General features: G+C 51.3%; 1 protein-coding gene across 20 annotated transcripts in view; it reads left to right on the forward strand.

Moving 5' to 3' along the window:
• ank2b (ankyrin 2b, neuronal) overlaps positions 1-12,704 on the forward strand; it is a 63,233-nt gene that overhangs the window by 25,544 nt on the left and 24,985 nt on the right. For 13 of the 20 annotated variants that reach the window (XM_029839677.1, XM_029839676.1, XM_029839670.1 and 10 more), the window contains exons 4-30: positions 144-242; positions 316-414; positions 632-817; positions 1,991-2,014; positions 2,998-3,006; positions 3,487-3,585; positions 3,755-3,853; positions 4,307-4,405; positions 4,676-4,873; positions 4,953-5,051; positions 5,151-5,249; positions 5,336-5,434; positions 5,520-5,717; positions 7,621-7,719; positions 7,863-7,961; positions 8,070-8,267; positions 8,353-8,451; positions 8,525-8,623; positions 8,716-8,814; positions 8,938-9,036; positions 9,118-9,190; positions 9,435-9,576; positions 10,020-10,107; positions 10,261-10,364; positions 10,598-10,636; positions 11,329-11,553; positions 12,339-12,437. In XM_029839677.1, coding sequence (XP_029695537.1) covers positions 144-242; positions 316-414; positions 632-817; positions 1,991-2,014; positions 2,998-3,006; positions 3,487-3,585; positions 3,755-3,853; positions 4,307-4,405; positions 4,676-4,873; positions 4,953-5,051; positions 5,151-5,249; positions 5,336-5,434; positions 5,520-5,717; positions 7,621-7,719; positions 7,863-7,961; positions 8,070-8,267; positions 8,353-8,451; positions 8,525-8,623; positions 8,716-8,814; positions 8,938-9,036; positions 9,118-9,190; positions 9,435-9,576; positions 10,020-10,107; positions 10,261-10,364; positions 10,598-10,636; positions 11,329-11,553; positions 12,339-12,437 — 2,969 coding nt within the window. The remainder of the gene's footprint in view (positions 1-143; positions 243-315; positions 415-631; positions 818-1,990; positions 2,015-2,997; positions 3,007-3,486; positions 3,586-3,754; positions 3,854-4,306; positions 4,406-4,675; positions 4,874-4,952; positions 5,052-5,150; positions 5,250-5,335; positions 5,435-5,519; positions 5,718-7,620; positions 7,720-7,862; positions 7,962-8,069; positions 8,268-8,352; positions 8,452-8,524; positions 8,624-8,715; positions 8,815-8,937; positions 9,037-9,117; positions 9,191-9,434; positions 9,577-10,019; positions 10,108-10,260; positions 10,365-10,597; positions 10,637-11,328; positions 11,554-12,338; positions 12,438-12,704) is intronic. The other 7 variants (XM_029839675.1, XM_029839672.1, XM_029839674.1 and 4 more) reach the window with 6 other exon arrangements.

A 12,704-nucleotide genomic window follows, 5' to 3' on the forward strand; every position in this document is an offset into this window, starting at 1 on the left:
TGTCCAGGAAGTGTTCCTGCCTCTCGGCCAGTGACGGTTGTTTATTCCAGCAGTGTTGACTCCCCGACACATGTTGCTTCTATTTGTCCATCAGCACCCTCAGATCTCGGTCCTGATGTAAAAAGCATGTTCTGTACTTGCAGAAGGGAAACACAGCGCTTCACATCTCCTCTCTGGCGGGTCAGGTTGAGGTCGTGAAGGTCCTGGTGAAACGAGGAGCGGACATCAACGCACAGTCTCAGGTCAGCTTCTGCTTTCACTCTGAGTGACAGATGAGGGAACGCAGACTGATTCCATCGTCTCCGTGTGCCACAGAATGGATTTACTCCTCTGTACATGGCTGCTCAGGAGAACCACCTGGATGTGGTGCGGTACCTGCTGGAGAATGGAGGCAACCAGAGCACGGCCACAGAGGTGAGTGGAACATCATCATCCAGCACCAAGTGGAAATTGATCTCAGGTCAACTTCAACCTGAATGTTTGGACCTTACCTTGTAATAACCTCCATGGTTCCTCAGCCACCACCACTGGAATTAAGTGATTTTAGCCTTCTAGCACCATCCAGAGCAGCAGCTAGTCCAGAAGGTACAACAAAACCCTAAATGTTCTGCTCTCTGACCTTCTCACCCAGGACGGCTTCACCCCTCTGGCCATTGCTCTCCAGCAGGGCCACAACCAGGTGGTCTCCATATTGCTGGAACATGACACCAAAGGGAAGGTCCGGCTGCCCGCGCTGCACATCGCTGCTCGCAAGGACGACACCAAGTCGGCGGCGCTGCTGCTCCAGAACGACCACAACGCTGACGTCCAGTCGAAGGTACGGTCTCAGCTGGGCGCACGTGTGGGAGTCACATGGTGCGCGTGAGTTTGTGTGTGTGTGTGTGTGTGCGTGTGGTTGGAGCTGCGAACCTCAGGTTCATACATGTTCCTACAAGTTCATCAGGGTCAGATTTGATTGTCAACAAGGAGACGAATTTCTACTTACAGTGTATGGACATGTGAATATATATAAACCTGTCAGGAGTGTGTGTGTGTGTGTGTGTGTGTGTGTGTGTGTCTCATTCTGTCCATATGCCTCTCACGTCTGGCCTGGCCCTGCCTCCTCTTTCCTTCCTCCCCCTTTAATGCTGCTCCACTCCCTCTGCCTCCTCCTGACTGCTCCTCTTTCTTTCCTCCTCTTGTTTGTCTCCCTCTACTTCATCCAAAAGTTCCCTCCCCCTGTTCTTCTCCCACCTAAGTCCTCCTCCTTCTCTCACTCTTCTTCCTCCTGGAAGCTCCTGGTCTCACTCTCCATCGCTCCTAAATCTTCCTCCTCTCCTCCTCCTGGTCTCTCTCTTCCTCCTTCCTCACCTCACTTCTTTCCCTCCTAAATGCTCCTGGTTCTTCCTCCTAGTTCTACCTCACCCCACTCTTTCCCCCTCCTAATCCTTCCTCGTCTCACTCCTCCTCCTCCCTCACGCTCCTCCACCTCACCGCACGTGTGACTGGGTGTAGCAGCGTGCTGCTGTGTCAGGTTGCACGAGTTCACCTGTTGATGCTTCAGTGCTGCGATGTTCACTAGAGGGAGACGGATTTATGGCTGCTCACACAACCTGCACGCAACGCTTAATCTCTCGTCAAACAATATCATAAATACTTTACCGGTACATTAAATACCAGGCTAACACCTGGCAGAGACGCCGGACTTGTAAAAGTATTTGTTGGCCTCTTCCAATGAGAAATTATTGAAAGTTGTTGGCAAACAACGTGTGTTAGCTGATAGCTTTAGCATCCTGGAGTCCGACCTCCTGACCTCTGTCTGAACTCCCCGAGCCGGTGCCGATTATTGAGAGTGGCCGTTTACATAAAGTTGAAGTTGACCGAATACGATGAGCCGAGCGCCGCGCCCCGCGGGGAAGCGGTGACGTTCCAGCCCCGTGAGCTTCCTCCTCCTGCGGCGTCCGCAGACACGTGTTGATTGAACTGTTTGCCTCCCTCGTTCCTGCTTCAGATGATGGTCAATAGGACTACTGAGGTACACACACGCCCTCCGCCTGCACCCCCACCCCTCCACGATTCCACCCACTCATGCGTGTCACCGCTGCAGCGCTGCATGGCATCCTGCCTGTCCTGGTTTTCCTGGTTTTCCTGGTTTTCCTGGTTTTCCTGGTTTTCCTGGTTTTCCTGGTTTTCCTGGTTTCTGTTTGGTTTGGCTGCTGCCGCGTCTCAGGCAGCGCCACCTTCAGCTTTGGGCTCATTCATCTTCTGCACTTTCTGCTTCTTTTGCTGATTGATCTTGATTTTATCACTGATTTTGTTATTTTTTCACATGTGCCCGTTCCCATGACAACATTGTTATTGATGCTTTATGGATTGATTTGAAAACCTCCTCCGGTGGGAGTCCATTTACACCGTTTACGAAGTGATGATTGTATATTTTCCATGAGCCTGTCCTGTCTGTCTCCCTTTACGTTGGCATGTTTTCTACAAATGAAATATGGATTATTATTATTATTCCCTCCTGCTGTTTTAAACGGTTAAACACAATAAATGTACATTTCCTGTATGGAAGCCCAGACCTGCCAAAATTCAAATATTGTGCTTTATTCAGATTTAAATTCCCTTTATGTGTCCATGAAGGCAACGCGATGAAATGAAGAGATTCAGGTGCATTTGTGTGTGATTCTCAGACAAAGGTTTGGTTTTTCCCCACCTGCAGCGCTTCACGCACACATAAAGAGAAGCATTCCATTTTTAATCGCAGGCCTGTGCTTCCATCCTCGGCAGCTTCCTGGACCTTTAACTGCATGTTTCACAGAGATTTATTCTCTGGAAGGGCCTAAGCAGACAACAGGAAGCTGATAAAGCGAACTGAGCACTAGGCGCTGACTAGCATGTTGCATCCAGCTGCCCCATTCTGAGCTTTTGAATGTGTAAAGTTTGAAACCATCCCGTGAGTCACTGTGTTCTCCACACTTTTGTAAACACCTTTTCACATTAATGGGACCACACTTACAGAATGGCAAGGTAAGGCGAGACTTCAGCACTTCTCCAACCTGCTAATCTCCAACGTTTCTCATCCTCTGCTCATCTCTAATACCTCTCTGATGTACAGTTCACATAGTGCACTTTGATCACATGTCACGTGATTATAGTTTGACGTAGCTGATCTTCTTTCTCCATCTTTGTGTCCGTCGTGATGGTGACTTGTGTCGACTGTACATCGTTTTCTTTGATCGTAGTTTTTCTTTCTTTGATCATGGTTGCCGTTGGTGACCTGCATGGGTGTGATGTGTCTGAGTGTGTTGCGAGGTCGTGCGTGTGTTTCTTACTTTAAAATACTTTCACTTTCCTTTCTTTTAGCCTTCACTCTCTCTTTTCCACCTGTGATGCTTGAAGTGCATGCTGGGAAGACCAAATTCAGAATAAAAGATCACGCCTGCATGAGGTCGACGTTGCTGCCTGACCCCTCTCTCTCTCTCTCCTCTGTCTGTCTGTCTCTTCCAGAGTGGATTCACCCCACTGCACATCGCCGCTCACTATGGCAACGTGAACGTGGCCACGCTCCTGCTGAACCGCGGGGCAGCCGTGGACTTCACAGCCAGGGTAGGACCCTAACCCTAACCCTGGACCGACTGTTGCTCTATAGGCTCAGCTTACTCACCTTTCATTGTGTCTGAACTGTTTATAGAGATCAGAGGCACCTATATTGATAAGTTATACTGTAAGTAGCATTTAAGGACTGTGTGCAGCTAATTGTCTGCTGTGCTCCTAGAATGGGATCACTCCTCTACACGTGGCCTCCAAACGAGGCAACACCAACATGGTTGGCCTGTTGCTGGACCGCGGCTCGCAGATTGATGCTAAAACCAGGGTGAGTTTGGCTACATTTTCTGCACATTGACTCCTACAGGCTACTACAGGCTACTACGGGCTACTACGGGCTACTACAGGCTACTACGGGCTACTACAGGCTAATACAGGCTACTACGGGCTACTACAGGCTACTACGGGCTACTACAGGCTACTACGGGCTACTACGGGCTACTACGGGCTCTACGGGCTACTAAGGGCTACTACAGGCTACTACAGGCTACTACAGGCTACTACGGGCTACTACGGGCTACTACGGGCTACTACGGGCTACGACGGGCTACTACAGGCTACTACAGGCTACTACGGGCTACTACAGGCTACTACAGGCTACTACGGGCTACTACGGGCTACTACGGGCTACTACAGGCTACTACAGGCTACTACGGGCTACTACGGGCTACTACGGGCTACTACAGCTACTAACAGTCAGATCACCCCTCACTCACTGCAGGACGGCCTGACTCCACTTCACTGTGCAGCTCGCAGTGGCCATGATACGTCTGTGGAGCTTCTGCTGGAACGAGGAGCACCTTTACTGGCAAGGACAAAGGTGCCTCACACACACACACACGCACACAAAAACACACACACACACTCACACAAAATGAAATGACTTAACATGGGATAGTACAAAACCTGCACTTTCAAGTTCGACAAAGCTAGCTTAGCATAGCTTTCTGCTGCTGTTACATCTGACGTCTCTTCATTAGGGACTAATTCCTAAACCAGTATGTCACCAGTGACCTTCATCACCGGACCATCCGCCCCGCCCCTGTTCTCCTCCTCATCAGATTAAGCATTTCGGTGACTGTTGTTTCAGAACGGGCTGTCCCCACTCCACATGGCGGCGCAGGGTGACCACGTGGAGTGTGTCAAACACCTCCTCCAACACAAGGCTCCCGTCGATGACGTCACGCTGGATTACCTGACCGCCTTACACGTGGCGGCCCACTGCGGTCACTACAGAGTCACCAAACTGCTCCTGGACAAGCGGGCCAACCCCAACGCCAGGGCGCTGGTACGCCGCACCCTCCCGCTGCTTTACATGTCTTGCGTCTGCACGCTAATCCTGGGTTCCCTCCCGTCTTCCCCCTCAGAACGGCTTCACGCCGCTTCACATCGCCTGTAAGAAGAACCGAGTCAAAGTGATGGAGCTGCTGGTCAAATACGGAGCTTCCATCCAGGCTATTACAGAGGTGCGGCACGCTCGCCCGTTGGGATTCAACTCAACTTCATTTACACGGTGTGATCAGCAGAAACCTTACAGAGACAATAAAGCTGCTTTTTGTCCTCAGTCTGGTTTGACTCCCATCCACGTGGCGGCCTTCATGGGTCACCTGAACATCGTCCTGCTGCTGCTGCAGAACGGCGCCTCGCCCGACGTCAGCAACATTGTGAGTCGACTGGCGCCGGAGCAGAATGACTGTAAATAAGAAAACAGTTGTGGTTGATGGACGTATGTGCTTGGTTTGACCTCCAGCGTGGAGAAACGGCCTTGCACATGGCAGCCAGGGCGGGTCAGGTCGAGGTGGTCCGGTGCCTGCTGAGGAATGGAGCAATGGTGGACGCCAGAGCTCGGGTGAGACTGCCCTTCTAGCTTTACCTGGTGCTCAGGACCTGTGGTTTAACCGGAAATGTCCACCTGTATGTGATGTCCAACTCAGGAGGACCAGACACCCCTTCATATCGCGTCCCGTCTGGGAAAAACAGAGATCGTGCAGCTGCTGCTGCAGCACATGGCTCACCCTGATGCTGCCACCACCAACGGCTACACCCCCCTGCACATCTCAGCCCGGGAGGGACAGCTGGAGACCGCCTCCGTCCTCCTGGAGGCGGGAGCTTCACACTCGCTGGCCACCAAGGTAAAGGATGAATTCAACAGACAGAGGGACAGATGAGCGGAGAGAGACCACACCTTCAGAAAACAATCCAAACTTCTATAAATAAATTAATAAATAATGGTGGAGGCTAGTTTCGTAAATACACTTGTACAGTTGTTAGGAATGATGCTGTTAGCTTAGACGGAGGATGACGAGTGTGGCTGTGGAAGAGTGGAGCAACCAGAAAGATTAGCCCACAGAACAGGGTTATTCTGGGTAGATTGAAGAAGTCAACCCTCCACTTCAGAGCAACACCTCTGGCTCTGATGCAACAAACCCTGCAGAGGTTTGTGTTGTCCACCGACAACGCTGCTGCTCATGAACAGGTCACATGACTGAGCGTCTGTTTGATACATGGATGACTGATGTCGTGTGAGGCAGTCGGATCACACTGGAAGCTGAACTGTGTGAGTTATCTGATGATTGCAGCCTTCACTCTGATACACGTGTGCAGATAGAGGAGTATAGATAAAAGTGCATAGATACAGGCGCGCAGATACAGGTGTATAGATATGGGTTTAGAGATAAAGGTGCACATGTCAACACAGTGAAAGGGAGGATGAATTTTTCCCTGATGCCTTTCCTCCCCAGAGAGGAGGCAGGGTGTGGCTGTTACCATGGAGATCTGGGAGACAGAACATCTACATAGAATTGTCTGTATCTCTCTCTCTCTCTCTCTCTCTCTCTGTGTGTGTGTGTGTGTGTGTGTGTGTGTGTGTGTGTGTGTGTGTGTGTCGTATCAGATTAAATCCAGAATTTGACAAAGAGAAGGTGCTCCATCTTTGAGCAGAGCTGGGTCATAAACACAAATAGACCTGTGTCCTAGAGCTCCCTCTGCTGGTGATACTGTGAACGTCAATGTTTGTGTCCTAGAGCTCCCTCTGCTGGTGATACTGTGAACGTCAATGTTTGTGTCCTAGAGCTCCCTCTGCTGGTGACACTGTGAACGTCAATGTTTGTGTCCTAGAGCCCCCCCTGCTGGTGATATTGCGAACGTCAATGTTTGTGTCCTAGAGCTCCCCCTGCTGGTGATATTGCGAACGTCAATGTTTTGATCCATGGTTATTTTGGCTCATATTCTGATGTTTTGCCTCATACAATTGTTTCAGATAGAATTTACATGAGAATTGGCCTCATTGTAGTCTGTCGAGACGCACGCAAACGTTGCCGTGCGGCTGCCACGCGCGTCATTAGTGAACCTGGCGACGCACATGAAAAGTTCCGTTTCTCAGCCAAATGACAAATTCTTCTCCCCCCTCATCGGAGGGAGGATTATGGCTGTTGTAGTGTCTCTCTAGTGAGAGTATCGTCTAAAGCACCTGTTACTGGCTGCAGTTGGAATCAAACACTTAATTCAGTAAGATGATGTTGGATTTTCATTCTTTTAAAACGGAATTAAAATAGTCACATTATTTGCACTATGCATGTCTTTAATATTGTGCGAAACTGTTGATCTATTTCAAGATTGATATGTTTTGTAGAATGACAGAGACAGAACATAATTAGGAGTAACGAGTCCTTATAATTAAAACTAAATGCTCTGCTTGTACATACTGAAATAGTTGGGGTTTAAAAAAAAATAAAAAATTATTGGTTTGTTCCATAAAAACAACAAAACATTGCATGGTGTAAGAAACTTGAAGTGAGCTAATAAACACTAATAACACATCCCTGTCATAAGCTTATCAAATCCTTTTGAAATCACCTGTATCGTGAACAGAAGTGAATCGTATTGACGGGAGGCTTCAATGTGAAGACATGATCCCATTATGGGGACCGTACATCATCATTACAGGATGTAATGTGTGTCTTTCCTTTTGGGATGACATCTATCTTCAACATAGTAACTTTGATGTGGACGTCCTGCCTGCTTGTCTCCCCGCAGAAAGGCTTCACTCCCCTCCACGTGGCCTCCAAGTACGGCAGCCTGGATGTTGCCAAGCTGCTGCTGCAGCGTCGCGCTCCTCCGGATTCCGCTGGGAAGGTATTCAGACGCGCTTTTAAAGTTTCCCCTTGCGCTCTCTGAGCTGAAGACACAGGCGGTTCACATTAAATACACCATTTATCATCAGGCGATGTTTAGATGATTGTTCTCCTTAAAACCGGCGTGTGGCTCCTCTTCTCCAGAACGGCCTCACGCCCCTTCATGTTGCAGCACATTACGACCACCAAAAGGTGGCGCTCCTGCTTCTGGACAAGGGCGCTTCCCCCCACACCATGGCCAAGGTGAGGCTGTCTTTGAGTAAAGATAATCTACAGCTAATATAAGCGGAGCAGCCTCGGCCCTGACACCCCCCCCCTCTCTGCCCCCCCCCCCCCTCTGCCCCGCACCAGAACGGCTACACGCCGCTCCACATCGCCGCCAAGAAGAACCAGACGGACATCGCCACAGTTCTGCTTCAGTACGGGGCCGAGACCAACATCGTGACCAAGCAGGGCGTCACTCCTCTTCATCTGGCGTCTCAGGAGGGCCACGCGGACATGGCGGCCCTGCTCGTCGGCAAAGGAGCCCAGGTCACCGTCCAGACTAAGGTAGGGCCGGAACCTGGGCAGGTCCTGCAGGGGGGCCGAGCACCTCCCACCTGGCATCATTATCGTCTGGTTTCTCCTCCGGCAGAGCGGACTGACTCCGATCCATCTGGCGGCCCAGGAGGATAAAGTGGGCGTGGCAGAGATCCTGGCGAAAAGCGGGGCCAACCTGGACCAGCAGACCAAAGTATGACCCGGGACACAGACCCGAGGGTCGGCGCCGCAGTTTGGACCTCATGGTTGTCATTGCTGTTTTGCAGTTGGGATACACGCCGCTCATCGTTGCCTGTCACTATGGTAACGCAAAGATGGTCAACTTCCTGCTTCAGAATGGAGCCGTCGTCAACGCCAAGACTAAGGTACCTTAACGTAGACGTTCCGCTTCGATTTTAGAGGTCGAACTCATTAATGTGCCAGTCATCGGTTAGCTAACGGGGGCTTTTCTCTGCAGAACGGTTACACCCCCCTTCACCAGGCAGCCCAGCAGGGCAACACACACATCATCAACGTGCTGCTGCAAAACGGCGCCAAGCCCAACGCCATGACTGTGGTAGGTTTCATTTGAGCTTCATCGTGTGCAGGTGTGGTCAGGCGAGCAGCTTAACGCCGCCGACGCTACCTGCAGCGCTAACGACGCTACCTGCAGCGCTAACGACGCTCTCGCCCCGTTCAGAACGGGAACACGGCGCTGGGGATCGCTCGCAGGCTGGGCTACATCTCTGTGGTGGACACCCTGAGGGTGGTCACCGAGGAGATCATCACCACCACCACGGTGGGTCTGGTCACTGGTCTCTAACGCTGGTTTCGCTGGTTTCGCTGGGGCGCTCTGACACTCGCTGCACTGTGTTTCCAGACGGTGACAGAGAAACATAAACTGAACGTTCCAGAGACCATGACTGAAGTGCTGGACGTCTCAGATGAGGAGGGTGAGTCCTAGCACCCTTTTGTGTGTGTGTGTGAGTGTGTGTGTGTTCTTGAGTACCAAAATACTCATTGTACTAGTAAAGTGAGGACTGTTTGAGGCTTAAGACCTGGTCTTAAGGTTGAGGTTAGCATTGGGTTTTAGTAAGAATTAGGAGCTGGGGAATGGGTTATGTTGATGAATGTCCTCCCAAAGATAGAAGTACGAGGATCTGTGGGTGTGTTTGACCTCCTCCCTGCTCCTCCAAGGTGACGACACCATGACAGGAGATGGAGGCGAGTACCTGAGGGCCGAGGACCTCAGGGAGCTGGGGGATGACTCCCTGCCAGGCCAATATCTGGATGGAATGAACTACCTCCGCTTCAGCCTGGAGGGGGGCCGCACTGACAGGTCTGTCTGACTCTGTTAACCCCCCCCCCCACCACCACCCACACACACCCACACACACACACACACCCACACCCACACACCTGTTGTCTTCTGCACCACTGGGGTGGCAGCAGAAGAGCTTTGGTTCATTTTTTCCGCTCCTGCCTGGCGCTCACATGCTCCATGACTGACCCTCCCGTTGTGCTTGTGTTCTTCGCCCTCCCCTGCGCGTTCCTCATCGTCGGTTTACCTTCTCATGCCACCATAGTAGAACTCAAAGGTATGTGGCGCTGTTGGCCAGAGGCTTCTTCAGAAACGTGACTGGTCAAACGTGACTCCGTAGTTCCCGGTTTTGCTAGCTTCAGTTCTCGATGAAAGTGTGCGTAGCCGCGTGGACGAGCTGTCAGGATCTTGGTTCCCGCTCCTGATTTAGTCAAACACAACCTTCTGCTTGTCTCCTCCAGCACCGACAGGTCCTTCACGCCGACCCACCACAGCTACTATTCCCCGAAACACGACGGCATGATGGAGGAGATGCTGACCTCCCAGCAGGTACCTGGCAGGGCATCCACCAGGGTAGACAGGTGTAGAAACCCCTAGCTGCTAACTGCTGTAGCTTCAGGGCAGCGGTGGTGCAGGAACAGGCTGAAGGTGTGGACAGGAAATGGTTGAGGAGGCAATGGATGTGTTCCTGTTTCCATTCAGGTTTCATCACTGGCCAGAGACAATGAGAGGGACTCGTACCATCTGAGCTGGGCCACGGACAACCTGGACAACGTGGCTTTGTCATCCAGCCCCCTTCACTCTGGGTGGGTACTTTCATCCTCAGGAATCAATGTGTGGATCAGTCCCAACAAAAGCAGTTTGAGTGTTCTCGACTGGTTCCTCAGAGAAGGTTGCCTGCGCTCTAAAGTCCCTCACAGTTCACAGCACCCAGGTGACCGCGGACCATCTGAACGCCCAAAGCCGAGGCTCGCGGTTCCTCTTTGAGCGCGGCCGTTTCTGCTTAACCTCTGATTCCTCTCTCTCTGATCGTCTTTAGCCGTTCCTCTCCGTGCCAAGATCATGGAGACCACAGCAGGTGACCCTCTGACGCTTGGTTTAACCATTCCCCATCTTCACCCCCTCCCTCAGTGTGCTCTCCTGGTGGAGAGGTGTTCCTGTTGCGCGTCAGATCACCTCTTTACATCATCTGGGAACCTGAAGATGATGGGAGGGAGAGATCTTTGCGGGTTTCATGCGCTGTCCTATGGTTGATGCATCTCCACTAACATCCCACAAACGTCTCTGTAATATTATGATATAAACCACTTCCTCTAAAAACCAGCAAAAGCTGGACTGGAGAAAAATCCCTTGTGTGTTTTTAACACTGCGCTGATGAGGCCAATAATTCAGCTCTAAGTACTGATGACCTCAGCCCTCTGTGGAACATCATCAGATACCCCCCCATCACACTCATACCACCCCCACCCCCCCACTCAGATGTGTGGTTTGTTCACTGCATGGGCATGAGGTCAACACCCAAACTGAACGATTTTACATTTGCCTCCTATATCCAACGAGATATACGTGCACCAAAGTCACGTGCCAGTATAGCCTGCGGCTAACTAGCTTAGCTCAAACACTGCTAATAAATCAGCTGTGTTAGCTAGTCATCAGGTAAAGCCAATCAGAGGCATCGGTGTCTGATTATGGGTGGCTGTTTTCTTTTTTCCCTCCCGTCTACAGTCGTGTTTTTAGCAGTTGATGTGACGCTCTTCTCTTCCGTACCAGCTTCCTGGTCAGCTTCATGGTGGACGCCAGGGGCGGAGCCATGCGCGGCTGCCGACACAATGGCCTGCGCATCATCGTCCCACCCAAGAAGTGCAGTGCTCCCACGCGGGTGACGTGCCGGCTGGTGAAGAGGCACCGCCTGGCCACCATGCCCCCCATGGTGGAGGGCGAGGGCCTGGCCAGCAGGCTGATCGAGGTGGGGCCCTCTGGAGCCCAGTTCCTCGGGTAAGACTCCACAGACACTTTCTGACCTGCTGGCAGGAGCTAATGCAGGATTAAACCATGCAGAGCAGAGAGGAGGGCAGGAGAACCACCACAGTCCCTCTGCTACTCTGACCCTCTTCCTACCCTTCACTTTCAGATTCTTTTCCCCTCCGCTGTACTAAAACTGCTCCTGCTTCCTCCCAGCAGGGAATTAACCATCTTGGCTTCTTCAGCATGTCCTCTCTCCTTTCATAACCTCCTCAGCCTTTAAAGCATCAGCGATACAGATGCTTCGCAGCACTGAGAGCGCATCAGTTTAGTCAATTCTTCTCATGCTAACTCTAGCTTCCGTTGAATTACCTACAGTCCGTTTAGGTTTGTTATGTTTGTTACCATTTTGAGATAAATGGCCACTGACTCTTCCTCCGCAGTCAGTAATTTGTATTTCACATAAGAAGTGGCGACTCCTGGAGAATCCAGGAGAACTTCATGTAGCAGTTAAGCTAGCTATCCTGTGTGTGTCATTTATTTACATGATCACACTCAGGCTTTACCTGTTTGTGTCGACTTATTAAAACAGTCCAGTGATGATAAACTATTGGAAACTAAGATAAACTAAAATAAGTCGTTGAGCTAAAGTAAAGACATCCGCAGCCAGCTTCCTGTCCAGGCTGACCTTCGTACCTTTGTGTCTCGTCGACGGCCGAGGCGTCAGAACAGGAATTGCCGGTATCGCTGTGCAGCTAACAAACACTGTATGTGCTCTTTCTCCCTCACTGCTGCACGCGGACGCTCGGTCCTGACAGTAAACTGCATCTCCCCAGTGCCCCCCCACCTCTTAATGAGGGGGAGAGTCTGGTTAGCAGAATCCTCCAGCTTGGCCCACCAGGAACAAAGTTCCTTGGGTAGGAGAGAATCAAGTCACTTGTTTTTGCACATGATCCCTTCCATGGACGCCAGTCTCGTCTCCTCCTCCTCCTCTTCCTCATGGTTTTATTTACAGTTCTGTCCTGTCGCGCTTCCTCCTTCATCACTTTATGTTTTTTCTTGAATCCCTCCATCCTGCTTGGCCTTTTCCACCTCTCTGCCCCTGATTCTGACCTCTCTGTGGTCCTCATGTGTCCGTCCGTCCGTCCGTCCGTCTGTGGCCTCGTGTGTGTGTGTAGAGCATG

Source organism: Takifugu rubripes, chromosome 8, assembly GCF_901000725.2.
Source record: "Takifugu rubripes chromosome 8, fTakRub1.2, whole genome shotgun sequence".
Lineage (NCBI taxonomy): Eukaryota > Metazoa > Chordata > Actinopteri > Tetraodontiformes > Tetraodontidae > Takifugu > Takifugu rubripes.